Raw genomic sequence first — 18,321 nt, forward strand, 5'->3', positions numbered from 1 at the left:
ACTCAGAAGTGGAGTAGGCAATTTTTCGGACACCCTGTATATAATTATATATAATTATATATAATTATATATATTTATGTGTTTTTGTTTTTATATAAAAAATTTTTACCGCGTGGATATATGTCTATTCTCTTATCGTCCTCTTAATCGTATATATTCTTCCACAATTTGTGAACGCAGGCTGGCTTTGTTATTTTGTCGTATTTATGTGATGTCTTCACCTGTTAGGCGTAGTTTTTTCATTTTTCTAAAGGTTTAAAACAGAAATTGATTTAGTTTGTTAACGATTTTGCAATATAATACACTACAATTTCTCAATGTAAGAAAAATTTTATCAGTTCAGCAGCTTACCTTGTTGTTGAATTTGTAGATGTTTCATACCTCTTAATTGTTTAATATTGCGTATATTTCCTTCTCCTTCGGCAAGTTCTTCGAATCCCTCACTTTTTCTCTCATCTCCAAGTGCATATTTTCAGTTTTATGAAAATTCTTACATTTTTTCACAGCAAGCTCCAACTTTCCCACAGATCCCATTAACTATACTTCTTCCGCCTCTGTTCAACGCTGCCTCCCCTTTTACCTGCAAGCAGACATATGACAATTTAATTGAAATTATTTTAATTTAATTTAATCTCCCAATTCTTAATTATGCTGACAAATTCTTCATTAGTGTTGTGTAAAAAATGTTGTTTTAAACATTAATTATCATCATACTTGCGTCCATCGTTGACTAAAAGCTTTCTTCCACGTCTCGTACCACTGTTTCTTCTGTAATATTCATGCATATTATTTCAATTGTAATAAAATATACTGGTTGACATAGCAGATAGAACATGACAGGATTACATTACATTCAATTTAATTTAATTAATGTCAACAAGACTTTTATTAATTTTACATTGAAATCTAATGTGACTTCATCATATTCTATCTATTAGTTTAAACAAATTATACTTTAACACATTTTTTTTACAGGTATATTAAAATATCTATTTATACTTTCTTATGGGTATATTATTAATATATACATTTCTTTTCTAATATTGGTCACTGATCATTTTATTTACCATTCTCTGCTCATATTCCTCTTCTCCTTTTTCCTCTTTATGGCGGGCTTTGTTCCTTACGTCAAATACACGTGCATACTTTAACTGGTATTTTAAACTTTGCTGACACCTTGTGCAGACTGTCCGTCTGCTCCGATAATGTGTCACTGCAAAACTTTAGGTTATGGCCGTGAGCAGGGACCATCAACTCTCACATGACAAAGTGCGTTCCAAAACTTATAAAAAAAAGTCGAACAACCCTTTTGGCCACGACCATACACCGCGAATAAGTCAGCGCCATATTGCGCACGGTGCGCGACGATCAGTATTACCGGGTTAAGCGCCTGGTTGCGCGAGTTATTTTGTGTACCGGAAGAGCGTCCTATTGCGCGGAGCCTATTAGATACGAGATTACGCGCCATATTGCGCAAAGTTCAATTTATGTTTGTTTACGCGCCATATTGCGCAAAGTTTAATTTATGTTTGTTTACGCGCCATATTGCGCATAGGGTTAAGCGCGGTGTTGAACGCCATAACTAAATAAAAAAAGGTTTATTTTGTATAGACAAGAAATATATATGTTTTCCATGCAGTATCTCCTTCATTTCTCTCCATTAAATAAGCGAGAGAATTGACGAGAAAACGAAAGAATAAAATAAAAATCTTTAACTTTGAGGTTATGAACACATTCTAGGGACTCAGAGAAAGGGATTGCCAAAAGTAGAAATCCACTTTCGACAGGAGCTTCAGCGCGAGCCAGAGAACACGATTCGGCGATCGATTCCGCGATTGCGCGCGTAGTTTAAAAGTAATGCGCAAAATTCGAGATTACTTAACGCAGATCGACTCTGGGACACCCGGTAGGCACGATAGAATCATCCCCGTATCGATAGCGCACTTTCCCCGCGAAATAGCTAACTGAAGGTTTTCCGCGAGGACAAACGGCCCCAACAGCTTCGGGAGATCGAGGCGAGGTGAACGGACCCACTTCCGTTAACGGCGGACTACCGCCCCGCGAAATAGCTAACCGAAGGTTTTCTACGAGGACAAACGGTCCTAATGGCTCCCGGGGATCGAGACAAAACAAACGGACTCATTCCCGTCAACGGCGGACCATTGCCCCGCGAGGTAGATAGACGAGCGTCTTCTGCGAAGACAAATGATTCCAACGGATCCGGGACATCGAGACGAAGTGAACGGACCGATTCCCGTCAACGTGGGTCGACGGCCCCGGAAACGGGCAAACGGAGCGTCCGAGAACGAAATGAAGGTTACCGACGACCTCAGGGGGTCGCGAACAACAACATGGTCGAATGACATCCGCGTAGCACTAATGCCCGCGAAAGTAGCGAACGGGGTTAGATACGCGGAAAAGAACATCGCGGACATGTTCAGGGAAACGAGGGGAGTACGTAAAATCAATCTCGTCAAAATCGGACAAGTGCCCTAGGAAGTCGCAAACCGGGACACTTCCCCTGGAACAAACACGGTAAACAAATGTACTAGGTTCGAAATAATAGCCCCGTAGGGTTGGCGTCGACGTCCGACCAACGCCCCGGGAAATAGCGAACCGGAAGTGCAGTCGATAAAATAAGACCGGAAACGGGTCCTAGGGGACCTAGAGAACGCAAATGCGAAGTCGAAACTGCGGTGCGAGGCCCAGGAGGCTACTTAGCGAGCGCGTTATCCGATCGAAGCGAAACTTAATATGTGAACGCAATGACATACGTCCGTCACACCCATGGTGCAAAATTGATGAATTTCCTACACGAAATTTGTAAGATTGGAGGAGGGAATTACACGAGCGTATGGCAATGCGGAACGGGAAATAAAGTAGAACAAGCGATAGCGTTGTCTAAGATAACGTAGCTTGGAAGGCGTTATCAAAGAGTCGAACGGTGATATTGTATAGCAATAGCGTACGAACAACCGCGACTAATACGTATGAATAACTATGTATGCGATGTTACGCGAATCACCCGATATATATAGGAACTTTCCGACGACAAACGCGAAAACATGTTTGCGACGAACTGCGAGCGAACACGCGTGCAAAAACAAGAAACATCCTCCGTCCGGTCACAACCTTGCAACCGCACGCGTCGTGTTCGACCAACCGACGCCGACGTTGACGGTGATGCCGTGTGGAGCGACGCAGGACGAACGGGACGAGCCCAGCAACGAGTTCCGGAGCCCATCCACCGGGGAGGAGACCTCCGAAGACGAGGGGGACATCCCCGATAGAGTTTAAGTTGCGCGAGCGCTCCGAGGACGGAGTCGAGACATATTTCTTTTTCTTTTTCTTTTATTAGTTCATTGCATATTCATTCCTTTATCGTTCCTGAGTCATCGATTTTACCCGTCCGGCGCCATTAATATTAAGGCATGCGACAGCGGTCGCCGAGCAGCGGCTCGTATAGCTATTAAGACATTTTCTTCCCCAATCCACCAATTTTAGTTTTCGTTTTGGCACGACGATGCCCGGCCCGACCAGGAGCGAAAGAATTTGATTTTGAACAAGTGCGTGGATTGCGGTAACGCACCGATAAGGTAAATGGTCGAGTCACACACAATCTTCATAGCGCGGGCACTTAGTGCACGTACCGCGCGTGCTACGCGAGTAGGAGTCAGGATGCCAACTCACGGGGTCCCTAAGAGGGGGCCTACGCAAAACCGGCGTGATCCGAACACGCAGACATAGGGTTTGGATGACAATCCACGAAAACGCGAACGGGAAGCCATAGCGCAAAACAGCTGAAGATGCATCCAGAGAGAGGTCCAACCAACCCCTGGAATCAATCGCGAGCGAAATCCGAGCACCCGGAAGTGCAGTTCACACGACAATCAGCGAATTCGCGAACCGGACGTCGTAGCGGAAAAGGGCCGAAGCTGCGTACTGGTGGAGGTAAGATAAGCTCTAGGAGTCGATCGCGAGCGAAATCCGAGCACCCGGAAGTGCAGTTCACACGACAATCCGTGAATTTCCGAACCGGACGTCGTAGCGGAAAAGGGCCGAAGCTGCGTACTGGGGGAGGTAAGATAAGCTCTAGGAGTCGATCGCGAGCGAAATCCGAGCACCCGGAAGTGCAGTTCACACGACGATCCGTGAATTTCCGAACCGGACGTCGTAGCGGAAAGAGGCCGAAGATGCGTACTGGGGGAGGTTAGAGAGACCCTAGGAGTCGATCGCGAGCAAAATCCGAGCACCCAGACGTGCAGTTCACACGACAATCCGCAAATTTGCGAACCGGAAGTCGTAGCGGAAAAGGGCCAGAGATGCGTCCTCGGGGATACCTAGTACACCCGAGGAACGAATCGCGCCCGAGATCCGACCATCCGGACGGTGGGTTGCCACGACAGTCGTGTAAACCGATAGACCTAGACATCGGCTACGAGAAGTTAGGCCGGAATACGGTTAGTAGGGACTGGGAGAATAGGCAGCCGGGTCGCCGCCATCGGCGGACACGTAAAAAGCGACCTGGACGTCGTCTCCAGGAAGTCGGCCCGGAATCGGCATTAGGGACGTAGGAGAGGCCGTGCGCACGGGTCGGCGCCCTCAAAAGTCAATTTTTTGAAGAGTTGGAAAACCACTACCCGGGAGCTGTTTAAGCGTCTCGTAAATAGTGTACTGGCGGCAGAAATTTCCATCAAGAACATCTGGCGCACACTTGGCGAGCCGAAACTCGTAAACAGCGAGGAGAAAGCGGCCGAGACCCCATGGTGGGGGTAAAACTTCGGAGGTAGGGAGCCCGAGAGAGGAATATTCCTCGGGGCAGTCTCTCGTGGGCGCTCGAATGGTAGCTATCTTCTCGCGCGTATATCTCGGCGTGTCGTGGTAACTATCGCGAAAACGTAACGGATTACGATTGTAAGCCTACCACAGTGTCCGAAACAAACGCCCGCATATAGCGTTAAATGACGCCGATACGAAAGGCGTACGGTTTTTTCGCGTACCGGAATCGTGAAATCGCACTTTGCGAGACGTGCGACCGCCATCTTGCGCGGCATCAGTAATTGTGAATTACCACCATTGTGAAACGATAGTTAACAATAAAAGCAATAATTATTTGCAAAAATAAATACAGAAATATCAGTTACTTACCTTCAACTCACCTGAACAAGCGGCTGTCGTCCATCTTGTGTGTTAGCGGTGTCTGAGCTTCAAGGTCATCATCGATTATGCATCAGAAGAGGCCATAGATGAGGAAGCCGTGGCGGAAACCTGAAAAGAAACGGCATTAATCATAGTTATCACGACAGTTCTCATACTTACCTCGTGTCGCGGCATCTCCCATACGCAGTGATCCTGGTCGTCGGTGAGCAGCGGTGATCCATGACATCGGCGATGGTGATGAAGAATCCGTTGACGAAACCTGAAAATAAAAGAGAATTAGTTGGTTAATTGATCTTAATGTCGGGACTTACCCGATCAAGCGGTTGTCCGGCCATCTTGGTTCCACGTACGAGGCAAGCGATTGATAGATAGCGGAAGCGTGAGGCAGGGCAACACAGAGGAGGCATCCGTGGCGGGAAGCTAAAAAGTGAAAGGGTTAAGGAGATAGACGTATATATATACCTGATCAAGCGGTTGTCGTGACAATCGGTGTCCCTGGCTGGCCGACCAAGGTCATACCTAGCGGTATCTTGAGCACAAGCGGCACTGACAAGGCAGCCGTGGCGGCATGAAAAAATAAAATTGTTTAAACAAATTGTTCAGCTTTTGTGTCGTTTGCATTACGAATACCTACCTTCTTGGTAGTTTAAGGTTAAACCGAGTGGCGATCGATGACTTAGAGGACAAAATCGCGTACCCCGTAGTCCGATTACGTATCGTTCGGTTACAACTTAACCTTGAAACCGCCTGCCCAATTGCGGCGTAATTTCACGCTCAAGTCCCCCCGTCTTATTTTGCGCCGGCTCTCCGATGAGCAGCTACGTAGGGCGGCCGGAATTCTAGACCCGGAGGAGCAGGGCGTCCCGGAGACAGCGGTGGCCGAGGAGCAGACAGGGGCAAGCCTGGCCTTTGACATGCCCGATCTGTTTGATTGGGGAATGAGTGACCCGGCGCTCAATCTAGGCCCACCGGGTGAGACGGGAGACGAAGGGGAGCACCCGCAGGTAGGCGGGACAATCGCGACCGCGGTGATTGACGCCGACGAGGTGATCGCCGTGGCGACGGGCGAGTTGGCGACGAGCCGCAACGGCGTGGACCCGGAAGCGGAGTTGGCGGCCGTCCAGACCGCGGTGCAGGCGCTCGAGGCGGAGCTGGCCACCATCAGGGGCGACGCGCCAGCCGCGCCCGCCGACATAGCTGGGGAGAGGGCTCCGGGCAACCCGACCAGATCGCCGAACGAGGCGACCTCCGAGGAGTTCCTCAGCCCGTCGGGAGAGGAATCGTCGGCGGACGGCGGGGCAGCCTTCCTTCATTAGATTTAAGAGCAAGCGTTTCGAGGATGAGGGATAACCGCGATTAGATGGTTTCCGTTGGTGTTTACGATCCCCATCCGGCGCACATAGTGTAAGCGTTGCGGCTAAGTCCGCCGATAGCTCTTAGTATGTAAGTTCCTTTTTCAGACGCCGGCCAACAACAAATTTGTTCCTTTTTTTTTATTTGTGTGGGGTTTATTACTTTCCGGCTCGAGCCTATTATGTTTTATTTTCTCCGCGCGAACCGGCGCACGACGCGCGGATACTCGACTTGAGCCACCTACAATCTTCAGAAAGGGTCGATACAACAACCGACGACCCGGTTCGCGAAGGGATCAGCTGCGGTCTAAAACACGCGAATGAACCGCCCATGACTGACGAAGCGAGGACGAAAGTCAGTCACGGAAGACCGGCAGATCGATCTGAGACCGCGTTCGCGAAAAACTTTACCATCGGCTCAGGCGCGAAACTGAGCGTGTATGACTGACGAACGGGTGACGAAAGTCAGTCGGGGAAGATCGGCGGAGCGATCCGAGACCGCGTTCGCGAAAAACTTTACCATCGGCTCAAGCGCCAAAGCGACCGCGCATGATAGACAAACGCGAGCGAAGACTTAGTCGGGGAGCGAGTGGCAAGCGATCTGACGAGAACTTAGCGAAATCGCGAACCATGCGCAGCGGGTCGAAAAGATAGCGCGAGACCGACGCCTAACAGCAGTGAGACGACCTTGGTAAACCACCAGGAAGACGGGCACGAGTTTCCGCGGCCCCGAGGATCAGTCAGAGGGGGTCGGCGTCAACGGCGAGCATCGTGCAGGTCACCCGGACGTCTTCTCCGAGGAGGTCGTCCGGGAGCATGTTCCGTAGCGTAGGAAAGGTCACGCGCATAGGTCGGCGCCATCGGCGCGCGTAAAACGCAAAGGTTGGAAACCTGGTGCATCGGGCCCAGGGCGCGCGATGCGCGCGAGCGCAAGCTCGGTAGAAATTTCCGTGTTGACGCGGTAGGTCGCCCGTACGCGTAAACAGGCGTGGAAGGGGAAATGTGAAAACCGCACATCTGGCGAACATCTGGCACTACGGCGCAATAGGCGACGGAGTGGGGCTGCGATCCCGAAGTGGGGAGCCCGAGCGAGGAGCGTAACTCGAGGCAGTTGGTCGAGGATCGTCGATGAGGTGACACTAAAATCGCGCGCTAACGTTCCTCGTGTAGAATTAATTCCGCGAGTCGAGCCCGGACGCGTTGATGGTTGCCCCGCGGTTCACAACAACCGGCACAACGCCCGCGGAAACGCGTTACTTGCTCCCGATACGAAAGCGAGTGGTGCTTAGTCACCGATTGTGAAGAGTGGAGGCGAAGCGTACGGTACTTGTACCCAGCGACATGCGTGTCAGCCATTTTGTGAACAACGAAGATCTGTGAACAACTTCCTGCGGGAAAACATTCAATTAAATAAATTATTGAATCATATTGTGAATTACGTCGAGATTTGTCATCATTTACTTACTTTGCGATATTTACCTGGTCCATCGGCGGTGATCCCACGAAGTCCCTCGGCGTCAATGAAACGGAGTTCCTTGAGCGGCTAAGTCCCTCGGAGCAGTGAAGCGGAGATCCTTGAGTAGTAGCGGTGATGATCCAACGTTGGCAGGAACCTGAAAATAAAGGGAGAAAATTAGATTGATAATCCAAGTATTCATTATTACTTACCTTCTCGGTTGGTAAAGGTTAAATCGAGTGGCGACCGTGTTAAGGAAGAAAACATCGGGATTCGGGCACCCAAATCGCAACGTCCGGTCACAACCTAACCTTGCCGACGTCAAAGAGCCAGTCGGGTGCATTGATCACGCTTGACCTGATCCTAAAAGGAAAAGCAGCAGCGCAGATGCAGGCGAAAAGAGATCCACACCAGCCAAGGAGGGAGTTCGTACGAAGGCGGAATTAAAAATTTCTGATCCCCGCATATACACTTCCACTCCCATTCCTGAAGATCCTGAAAATAAACAGAACGTCAGTACCGATTCCAATACTACCATACTTTTGGACAGCAGCGAACCAGACGAAGGAGAGGACCCGTTGATCGAGGCAAGCCAGCAAATCCATCCGGATGACGGAGAGCCAGCTGATTCCCAGTCCGTGTAAAGGTTGATCGAGTTGTGAAACAAACAAATAATAATTAGTCGAGCAAATTCAAAATGATGAGCGAGATTATAATCAATACCGAGTTCCTAATTATTTATTTGATTTTAACTCTAATGATGCTAATGAATAGCATTTTATTGACGTACTTAATTTTAAAGTAAACTTACCGTTGATATGACAGCGTCATATTTTGATATATTTTATTATTTTATAAAGATATATATACTAAAGTTAATGTTCGCGAAATCGCTTAATTTTCCCGGCGGGGAAGGTGTTAACAAATTGTTTCCTTTATTTATGTGTAGCTCAGAACACAGTCTGAGCAGTCTTTAATGCGTCAAAAATTATACAGTCTGACCTGAGAATCAATGAGCGGTGTATGAATGAGAAGTCTTTAGATTGTCCGTGAATGCGAGGGACAATTGTATTAATTGCCCTCCGTGTGGTGATTCGCCCGTGAGCCGGTGAGACACGTGGCGGTCGGCACTCGCGCACGTGTGAACTTGATTCGTCGTGTCGATGCACCTGAGCTGGTCGAGCGGTCTAGTTACACGTTAGGAAAGTATCTCGGCAGCTTCAATCACTGCGATGGGCACTTCAATTCGTACTCGCAAATCAAATGCACAGAGCACACGTCGCACGTCTGATCACTGCGCGGCCATTTGTACGACTCTGTGTGTCGCGAGGAAGAAGTTGGCGATGTGCTTACGCAAGTTGCCGCGTCGATCCGGCCCGTCGATATCCGATCGATGCTGCCATCTGATCGGATGGCGCAGTGTGATAACGGAATCTCGAACAGTTAAACTTGTAAATATACATATATTTATGTAATATATATTATACATTTATTTTTATTTATTTAATGATCTTGCTTTGATAATGTTGTTATGATATTATTAGTGCTGAAGAAATCTGAATGGAGAAACGACGTTCATATTAATTACATATTCTAATTTTACAAGTAATTGAGAATAAATATAGCTATTCTTTTTTCAATTTTTTCAGTTAGGTTGTATTTACTGACTATATTTTTACCTTATTCGTTTGTCCACATATTGAACTTAATTGTTTAATTTTTATCGATAAAATAATAATAAATACATAAAATATATACATAAAAAATTAATTGAAAAATGTTATTTACAGAAAAAAAAAACAACAAAAGCATCGTAGGCTGCAGAAAAAAAGGCGCATTATAAAAAAAATTTATACGCGCGCAAAAAGTGGGCACCGCCCGCTCCGCCAATACCAACCGCACCGGTGCCACTTGCGTCGACAGGATACGCACCGGCGCAGCCCGCGCCGACAGGATACGCAGTGGTGCAGCCCACGCTGGCAATGTACGCACCGGCGCCACCTGCGCCGACAGGATACGCACCGGCGCCGCCCGCACCGGCAATGTACGCACCACCAAGATACACATCGGCGCCATCCGCGCTGGCAGGATACGTATCGACGACGGCGCCGCCCGCGCCGGCAGGATACATGTCACAATATTAGACAAAAAATAGGTGTAAACAGTAATGTTGTTGGCCACTCTACAATGGCCACATCTTAAATTAATATTATAATGAAATACAAATGTTTTTAATTATAAAAAGAAGAGTTAATTATATTTAAGAATTATATTTTTGTATTTTTAATAAAAACATTTGTATTTTTTTATATCTTTTTTTTAAGATGTGGCCAACAACTGTACTGTTTACTCCTAATATGAATAAATATATTCTTATCTGTTTGATAGGCTAATTGCAGACAACGAAACGTAGGCTCTTACGTTTATCGTAGTTATAGACGTAAAGCAAGGAAGAGAAAACCGTATACGTAACTGTGTAAGTTATGAAAAGCTATCGTGTCAATACGTGATGATACGAACGTAGTTACGTATACGTTTTCTTTGCCTTGCTTTACGTCTATGACTACGATAGATGTAAGAGCTTACGTTTCGTTAATCTGTAATTAGCCTATCAAACAGATTGAATACACGTATCTAACCGAGTTGTGTATATGATATTTATGTCTACGCGCGCGCGTGTGTTTAAAATTATAAACGCAAAATGCAATCATATGCGGACCGGACCGTTCATCGTTCTTTTGATTAATTGCATAGTAGACTGAACATTGACATTGCAGAGCTTCCGGCAAGATATGACAGTTTACACCCCTCACCTCCAATTTTGATGAACTTAAGCTGAAATTTCATGCGAGCGAAGAAAAGCCAGCGTTTATCCCCACTCCACCTCACTGTAAAGCCAGCGTAGAACAGCTAACGCTATCGCCCCTATCATTTTCATGGAGCGAAGAAAAGCTGGCGTATTACCCCCAGCCCACGCAATGCAAAGTAGCATTTAAACGCTGAGCTAACGCTACTTAACCGACAAGAAGAAGAACTGTGTATAATAAAAATGGAGTACTCCAATTATTATAGACAGTACATCGCGAAAAAAAAATATTCAAGAGAGGTTGTACCGATGCTGATACAATAAGTAATTAGATGAATCAGTTCTCTATATTAACATGCATGACGGCACCAATGAAAAATGTAGAACATATTTACATATATTTGAGCAATAATTCAGTTACAATCATTTTTTCAATATTATCCTATCAACATACTTGCAAAAAAATAACTAACAATAAGTTGACAAGTCTTGTATTTAATGTCTTTCCATTATAAACCGATAAATAAAAAGTTTTCGAAAATTATTACAATATAGTAAAAATGATTCCAATAAATTTAACAATTCGATATAAATAGTTTTTATAAATTACTTTTCATTGATGCCATCAGTATGCAAGGAAATGAATCAAGACGATTGCAGAGCGTGTTCAGGCCTTCGTAAAGTTTCCGTAAATTTTATGATATACATAGGAAGAATAGTTAAAGAATAAATTACACCATACTTTACAATCGTACACTACAACACCGTAGTTTACAATCGGCGATCCCTCTCTTGATCGCAAACGAAACCTCGCATGCAAAAAAGTAGAAGAATTTACTACGTGTTGCATGTCTGCAACGATTAATGATCGGTTCAATTTCGCTAGCAATCGACGTCTCAGGATGAAAGCCCCGTCGTCGAGAGTACGCGCACTCTTATTATTCATTCATAGCGTGATATGACGTTGTCCAATAAATATAATCAGCTATGCACAATCCCGTTAGCTCTTGTCGTACAGAGGAGTACCGTCTCTCCGCTGAGCGACATACTTCGTGGACTAGAATTTGTATGTGGGGTGCCTTGCAGAGATCTGTACGACGGAGTACGCGTAGACGAAGGTCTGCTCCTTCCGGAGGGCGTTGTTCTGCCGACCGGCTCGTCATAGTTACGTGGAGTTCTTCTAGACTCCTCGTACCTGGGCGTCGATCCGCTGAAAACACATTCAACACATTGATGATAATCGAATGAAGAACATTAACATTTCAAATATCAATAATTTTTAATAGGAAAACGTTATTTAATACATATTTATTATTGTACTTACGAGACTCGCGAACCGCTTTTTATACGTGCTGCCCAATCCTCGGCGGCCTTCTTCCAATCCGTCGGGTCGCCGGAAGGAGTGGACAGAGGTGGTGTAGGTCTGTGCGATTGAGCAGACCTGTGATGGCTGGGTGTCATCGAGGGCGGCGGCGGGTGCACGAAGGGCCCTTGATGATGGCTAGGGGTTTGTTGGCCGTATCTGGGAGTAGGCTGGCCATGATGCGGAGTGTGATGAGGCGTCTGGTACGGGGTCATAAACGGAGTTTGGCCAGACGGCGTATACGGCGTGTTGGGATACGTGTGTACTCCGCCGTAGCCGGTAGCGCTAGCCGCTCCGGGTGTGTGTGGCGGATAGTGATGCGGCGTCTGATTTGCCACTTGCGATAGCGAGTGCAACATGTGATGTGGGAGGTTTTGTGCAACTCGCTGTATTGCTTCTTGATTCATTCCTGAAACAATATCGATCGAAATAATAGCAATTAATACATTTGCAGTCCTTGTGCTCTTACTTGTGCGTTTCATTTCATTTTAGCGAAAAATTGTAGTTGTTAACACAGAATATATATATATGTAGAATGATTTTATCTTGAAATACAATATTTTTTCCTAGTAAAATATATTTTGACCTATACTAAAATTCCAGGAATTACTTTCATATAAAAATTATGATGACTGACAGTTCGCGGTGATGATATAGACAGACTTACCGCTAACTGTTCCTGGCGTAGTAGTGTAAGGTGTCCTAGAAGTCATCGCGCCGCGTGGTGTACTCGGAGTGGATTGTCCAGGGACGGGATCCCTAAAGTGTTCCTTGAACCAGCGTAGTAGATCGCTCACCCTACCGAACATCTGCGCTCAAAATCTGAAGCCCTCGGATGTCACTGTAACAAACTCGTGGCGACAGCGAGTACGCGGCAGATATATACGAAAGTAGGAACTTTCCAGGATAGGTCTATGGGGGAAAAAAAATTAATGAAATTATTTTTAAATTAAAAGTGAAGAAGATTTTTGGGAAATTGCTGGTGTTACGTGCGTAAACCAGCTACGCGTTTACTTACCTTAGCTGCCGATATGATGTAGGGAATTCCACCAGGATTTTCCTTCTTCTGTTCCTTCAGTATATCCTCTGCTTTGTCTTTGATTCCCTCCACGTTGGGCTTGTAGTATTTAAAGTCCAATAATTCGGAGGCGTAAGCGGCCATGGGATTCACATGTCGAGCGATGATCTCATCCAAATCCTCGAACTCCTCATTGCCGATCCATAGGCTCTGCGAATTTACAAATATGTAAATCGTTATTTATATAAACATGACTAAATCCCTCAAAGCAAGAATGCAGATCTACTTCATTTTTATGAATGACATTTTTACATATGTTACAGGTGTACAATAGAGTTTCCTACAATATAACAAATACAAATTAACACAATATAACAAATAAATTTATATTACTTAAATAAATAAGAAATAAAAAGCAACCTAACCTATAAGTATGCTTAGTACTGTATAATATATAGATACTAACTTCGTTTGTATTTTCTGGCGATGTAAAATTATCCGTCCCTTCAGCGATACTTATAATTATTTAACTTCTTTCTGATAACTTTTTAACTTCGTTCTTTCTGTGTCACCACGTGTACTTATTTCTCTCTGTGTCACCACGTGTTTTCGGCGTTCGGCGTTGCTTCGCTAAAAGTTCAACCGTGTTGAACTTTTTAGCTAAGCAACGCCGTAACGCCACCTTGACGAAAATTGATGGAGTGGGGGTAAAACGCTGGCTTTTCTTCGCTCCGTGAAATTGTACCTTTAGGCTTAATTGACGCGTTTTTGCACAAAACGACCGAATCTGGCAGAAAAAAGTGTCGCTTTGCCCCGCGAAGCGAAATATTAACGGTTAAAGTTGACGACTATCAGGTTATGAGACCTGTCATACCGACGCGATGTAGCGACTACGGACATGCTCCGCGACCACATGCGCATGTCCCGTGGTCATGTATTTGAGCGCTCAACCTCAGTGACATATTATATATTGTTCTGTGCAATTCCAAAATATTTATAATGCCATATTCAGTAGAGCAATTATATAGTAATCCGTGGCTACTGGTTCAGGATGTTGTTGGCGATGCAAAAACATGGCCCGAATTCATCCGAAAAATGTTTTGGGATAAAAATTTAAAAGATCACAATAGAATGATCTTTGTCAATTTTTCACATTTAAATGCAGTATCCGAAGATTTGTTGCACGATATATTAACTTTTACGTTGAAAAATGCGTATACAGCGGAAAGGAAGTGCACTATTAAGGATAGATTTAGCTATTTAAATCACGAGGTAATTGTTTTAATTTCAATTGATAATTATATATCAAATAAGTATTAATTGTTTTTTATAATTTGTAGCAATTCGGACATATTCGACGCAGCCGTGTATACAGTTATCACGTTTATTTTAAGGAAATGTTAGATCTCAACTTTAATCCAATTAATAAATAATAAAATTTAATATATTGTTTTCAAGTTTGTGGTTTTGATTACAACAGAGAATATTTTGAAACACAAATTATTTCTGTTACAGATATTAAGCGTTGAAGTTAACAAAACAGAAATAAAATTGTTAAAGCAGAGAATAGTTGGTATATGAAAAGTTCATATTTAAATGTTGTTTTTATATACCAACTATTCTCTGCTTTAACAAATTATTTCTGTTACAAATATTGTTCGAGATCGTGCAATTCGGTACGGAAAATCGCGTCATTTCAGCAATTCAAGGCATAAGACCAGATGTTCTAAATTGCTCGCGCAACACGTATGCATGCAGGGAGGGCGGTCGACGAGATTCAATTTCTACCGTGTCGTCTTAACCGCATTGCAAATCGCCTCTTCAATATTAAATTCGTCAGTATAGCATGGATCTTTCTTTCGCTCATATTCCAGAAAGTTCGCTAATCGGCAAAAACATTGCCACAGCTGACCGAGTGAACAAACAAAGTCAAGCTACACAATAGAAAGGTCCATGCTATAAACAAAAGCGAGCGCAAACAAGTAACGATCCGCGGATTGTCACGTGCAAACAGTGACGTCAGCGCGATGACGTAGGGCTCCGACGGCCAATCATCCTCCCGAAAGTCATAGAAATTTGTCTGGAAGGAGTTTCGTCTCGGAGGTGATAAAACGACCGCCGCCTCGGCGCGGGATCGATTCTCGCTCGTAGATCACCCGCTAAAGTATCATCGCATACGACCGCTTGTACTTTGCTTCAACCGCATTTTTGCATTCGCGTAACCGCTCGCCGCTCTTGCCGTGCTAACCATTGTGCGCGTTCACGGCTTTTTCCTTTACTGGAAATATTAAAGACTCTGTAAATAACTTGTACATATTTGAATTTTGGGAACATTATATACTATATTTCATTTTTGCTTGCTGTTCATTTTTGTTCTTTTTGTGGTCGTTTCGTTACCTCGCGCGATACCGCGCTACCGCGTGCTCTCGAACATTTCTGGTCCTTCGAGCCGGATCATACCGGCAACCGCGATTTCGGGAGTGTCTCCTCAACGAGCGACTGCCAACATGAGCATGGAACAGAGCGCCTTGCTGAACAGCCAGCACGACATCCACGGTCGCATCTCCCGCGCCATGGACAACCTCCGGAAGCTGGGTGCAGACAAGCTCACCCTCGGCACGGTGAGCACTCGCATCCGCATTCTTGACGACCTGTGGGCCAAATTTGAGTCCAATCATGACCTCATTCGGGCATGCTACGGGCAACTCTACAGCGAGAGTGAGTACGCCAAAACTGATTTTGTCGACACCGTTGAGAATTCTTACGCGCATCAACGCGGTTTGCTTTTCGGGCTCGAAAACAAACTCAAACCCGCGTCGCCTAGAGTGCCAGTTGGACCGGAGCAAAACAGCGAACACGCTCCCAAGACGTCACTGCCGCGTATTCAGTTGCGGAACTTTTCGGGCGCGTATGAGGAGTGGCCGTCGTTTCGGGATCTCTTCAAGTCGGTCATCGGTAAGAATTCGTCAATTTCGAACGTTGAGCGGCTCCATTACCTCCGATCGTGTCTGCGAGGGCCCGCTGAAAAATTAGTGAGTTCATTAACGGTGACCGGAGACAATTACGACCGCGCGTGGGCTATTCTGAGTAAACATTTCGAGAACAAGAGGGAGTTGATACGCTCCAACTTTGCCACGTTTACCGCCGTGGCGAAAATAAAGGGAGAAACCGCTGACGAGCTGAGCCGCATCCATAACGCCGTCACAACCGCAGTCAATGCGCAGGAGAGCATCGGGAGGCCCATAAGGTCCCATGAAGTGAACCTCTTTAACCACCTGGTTGTCGAGCTCTTCGACCAGCGTACGCGACTCGAGTGGGAATCATTCGTCTCCGACTCCGTCGATCCGCCGGAGCACGAGAAGCTCACGGACTTCATGTCAAAGCGCATCCTCACGTTAAACGCCGCGAGACCGAAAACCGCCGCGAAAGCTTCCGATTCCACTCGGTCCGCGAAGACCCACGTCGCGAAACAAGGGTTGAAAGACAGCTCCGATCCGCAGTGCGCCCTGTGCAAGGGGAAACACTCGCTGATGACGTGCAGCGATTTTAAAGCCAAGTCCGCCACCGAGCGAAAGACGGTTGTAGAGTCCAGTCGGCTGTGTTTCAATTGCCTTGGCAATCACACCGTCGCAAAGTGCCAATCTTCGAAGAACTGTTTCACGTGTAAGGCTCGGCATCACACGATGCTTCATGAAGCCTACGTTCCCGCGTCGCCGTCCACCGAGGTCAGCGCGCTGTCCGCCGTGCGTTCCGCTGACGACCGCAAGGCGATCCTCCTCGCAACCGCGCGAGTTACCATCACCGACCGCCATGGAGACTCTCATCCTGTGCGAGCCCTCATCGACCAAGGGTCTGAGGCTCAATTGTCGCCGAATAATCTCTCGTACAGCGCTTGCACCTGCAACGATCTCGCTCTGCCGTGTCGATTTTCGGAATCGGGGGGTCGAAATCCGGGTCAACCCGCGGGAAGGTGACGGTGAGCCTTACGTCCGTGACGACCGGAGCCACGATTACCGCCGTCGCGTTCGTACTGCCCCGTCTTTTTCTTTACCAAGGCTCGGCGACAAAGAGCCCCGCTACGTGGCCTCATCTCAAAGGGCTGCCTCTAGCCGATGCGCAGTTTTCGGCTGGAGACCCGGTCGAGTTACTTCTCGGAGCAGAAGTGTGCTTCATCATCCTCGAAGAGGGCATTTGAAAGGGCGGACCGCACGCCCCGATTGCGCAGAAGACAGCCTTCGGGTGGATTCTATCCGGTGGCTGCGGTGCCTCAGCCCTCCACACGCGCGGCAGCTTTCAAGCGACGGCCGACCACGAGTTGGCCGATCTCGTGCGCCGCTTCTGGGAGTAAGAAGCAGAGCCTTCCGCTCCCGCCGCCCTCACGCCTGACGAACAGAAGTGCGAGGACTTCTACGTGAAAACGCACTCTCGCACGGAGACGGGGAGGTACGTGGTCCGAATGCCGTTCTCCAAGGAGCCGACGAAGTTGTCGGAAACACGCCGACCCACAGTGGAACGAAACATAGAGTTTCTCGGACATAGCGGTGGAGCGTTCTGGGTTTTTTTTATTTTATACGTCTACTTTATTTATATAGTATTTTTACTTGAGATTTTGATATAATATGATAATATTTTTGTTTTTATCATTTCGAGCGTAAGTAATAGAAGTATATGTACACGAAAAACAATTGGCAACTATGTAATGAACATAATTATGAATTACAGATAATATTACTTACCGATTAAAATAAATTTTAGACGTCAGAGTTAGAGAGAAGCGTCAGAATTTTCTGCATTACAGTCTTCATCGTTTTCGGAATTTTCTTCTTGTTGAAGAAATAATCCTTGTACCTCTGGAAACATTTCTTTCTCTTTTGATTTTCTGAAATCGGGTTTTAGGCTGGATATAAATGGATCAGACGATATTAATAAATGATGCAATAAATCTTCATTTGTCGCTTTCCTATTGATCTTTCTGGTATTCTCAAGACGATATTTTCTAAACTGTTTATGTCTAGCTTCAAGAGCCTCTTCGGAGAGCTGTCCTACTGGCATAATTGCATATTTTATAATTTCTGCACCATGAAACAGAATCTTATGAACAGTAACTGGCATATAGTACCATCCGTATTTTTCAATAACAAGTTTCGCTAAATTCTTAGCGTAATA

At 46.0% G+C, this 18,321-nt stretch overlaps 2 protein-coding genes across 2 annotated transcripts; one reads left to right on the forward strand and one right to left on the reverse strand.

Annotated features, from left to right (window-relative positions):
• Positions 1-7,801: 7,801 nt before the first annotated feature.
• On the reverse strand, positions 7,802-13,285 carry LOC112457270 (uncharacterized protein DKFZp434B061-like). The gene is made up of 6 exons (XM_025020203.1): positions 13,156-13,285; positions 12,805-13,049; positions 12,099-12,546; positions 11,824-11,984; positions 7,992-8,125; positions 7,802-7,900 (listed from the first exon to the last, which is right to left on the reverse strand). Exons 2-6 carry the CDS (start codon positions 12,944-12,946, stop codon positions 7,802-7,804), a joined length of 984 nt encoding a protein of 327 aa, XP_024875971.1. The 5' UTR covers positions 12,947-13,049; positions 13,156-13,285.
• Positions 13,286-15,662: 2,377 nt separating this feature from the next.
• Positions 15,663-17,129, forward strand: LOC112457271. The gene has a single exon (XM_025020204.1). The coding sequence runs from the start codon at positions 15,663-15,665 to the stop codon at positions 17,127-17,129; it is 1,467 nt and encodes a 488-aa protein (XP_024875972.1).
• Positions 17,130-18,321: the final 1,192 nt, after the last annotated feature.

This window comes from Temnothorax curvispinosus, unplaced genomic scaffold (genome assembly GCF_003070985.1).
Source record: "Temnothorax curvispinosus isolate PA1 unplaced genomic scaffold, ASM307098v1 QBEX01007704.1, whole genome shotgun sequence".
Classification (NCBI taxonomy): Eukaryota; Metazoa; Arthropoda; class Insecta; order Hymenoptera; family Formicidae; genus Temnothorax; species Temnothorax curvispinosus.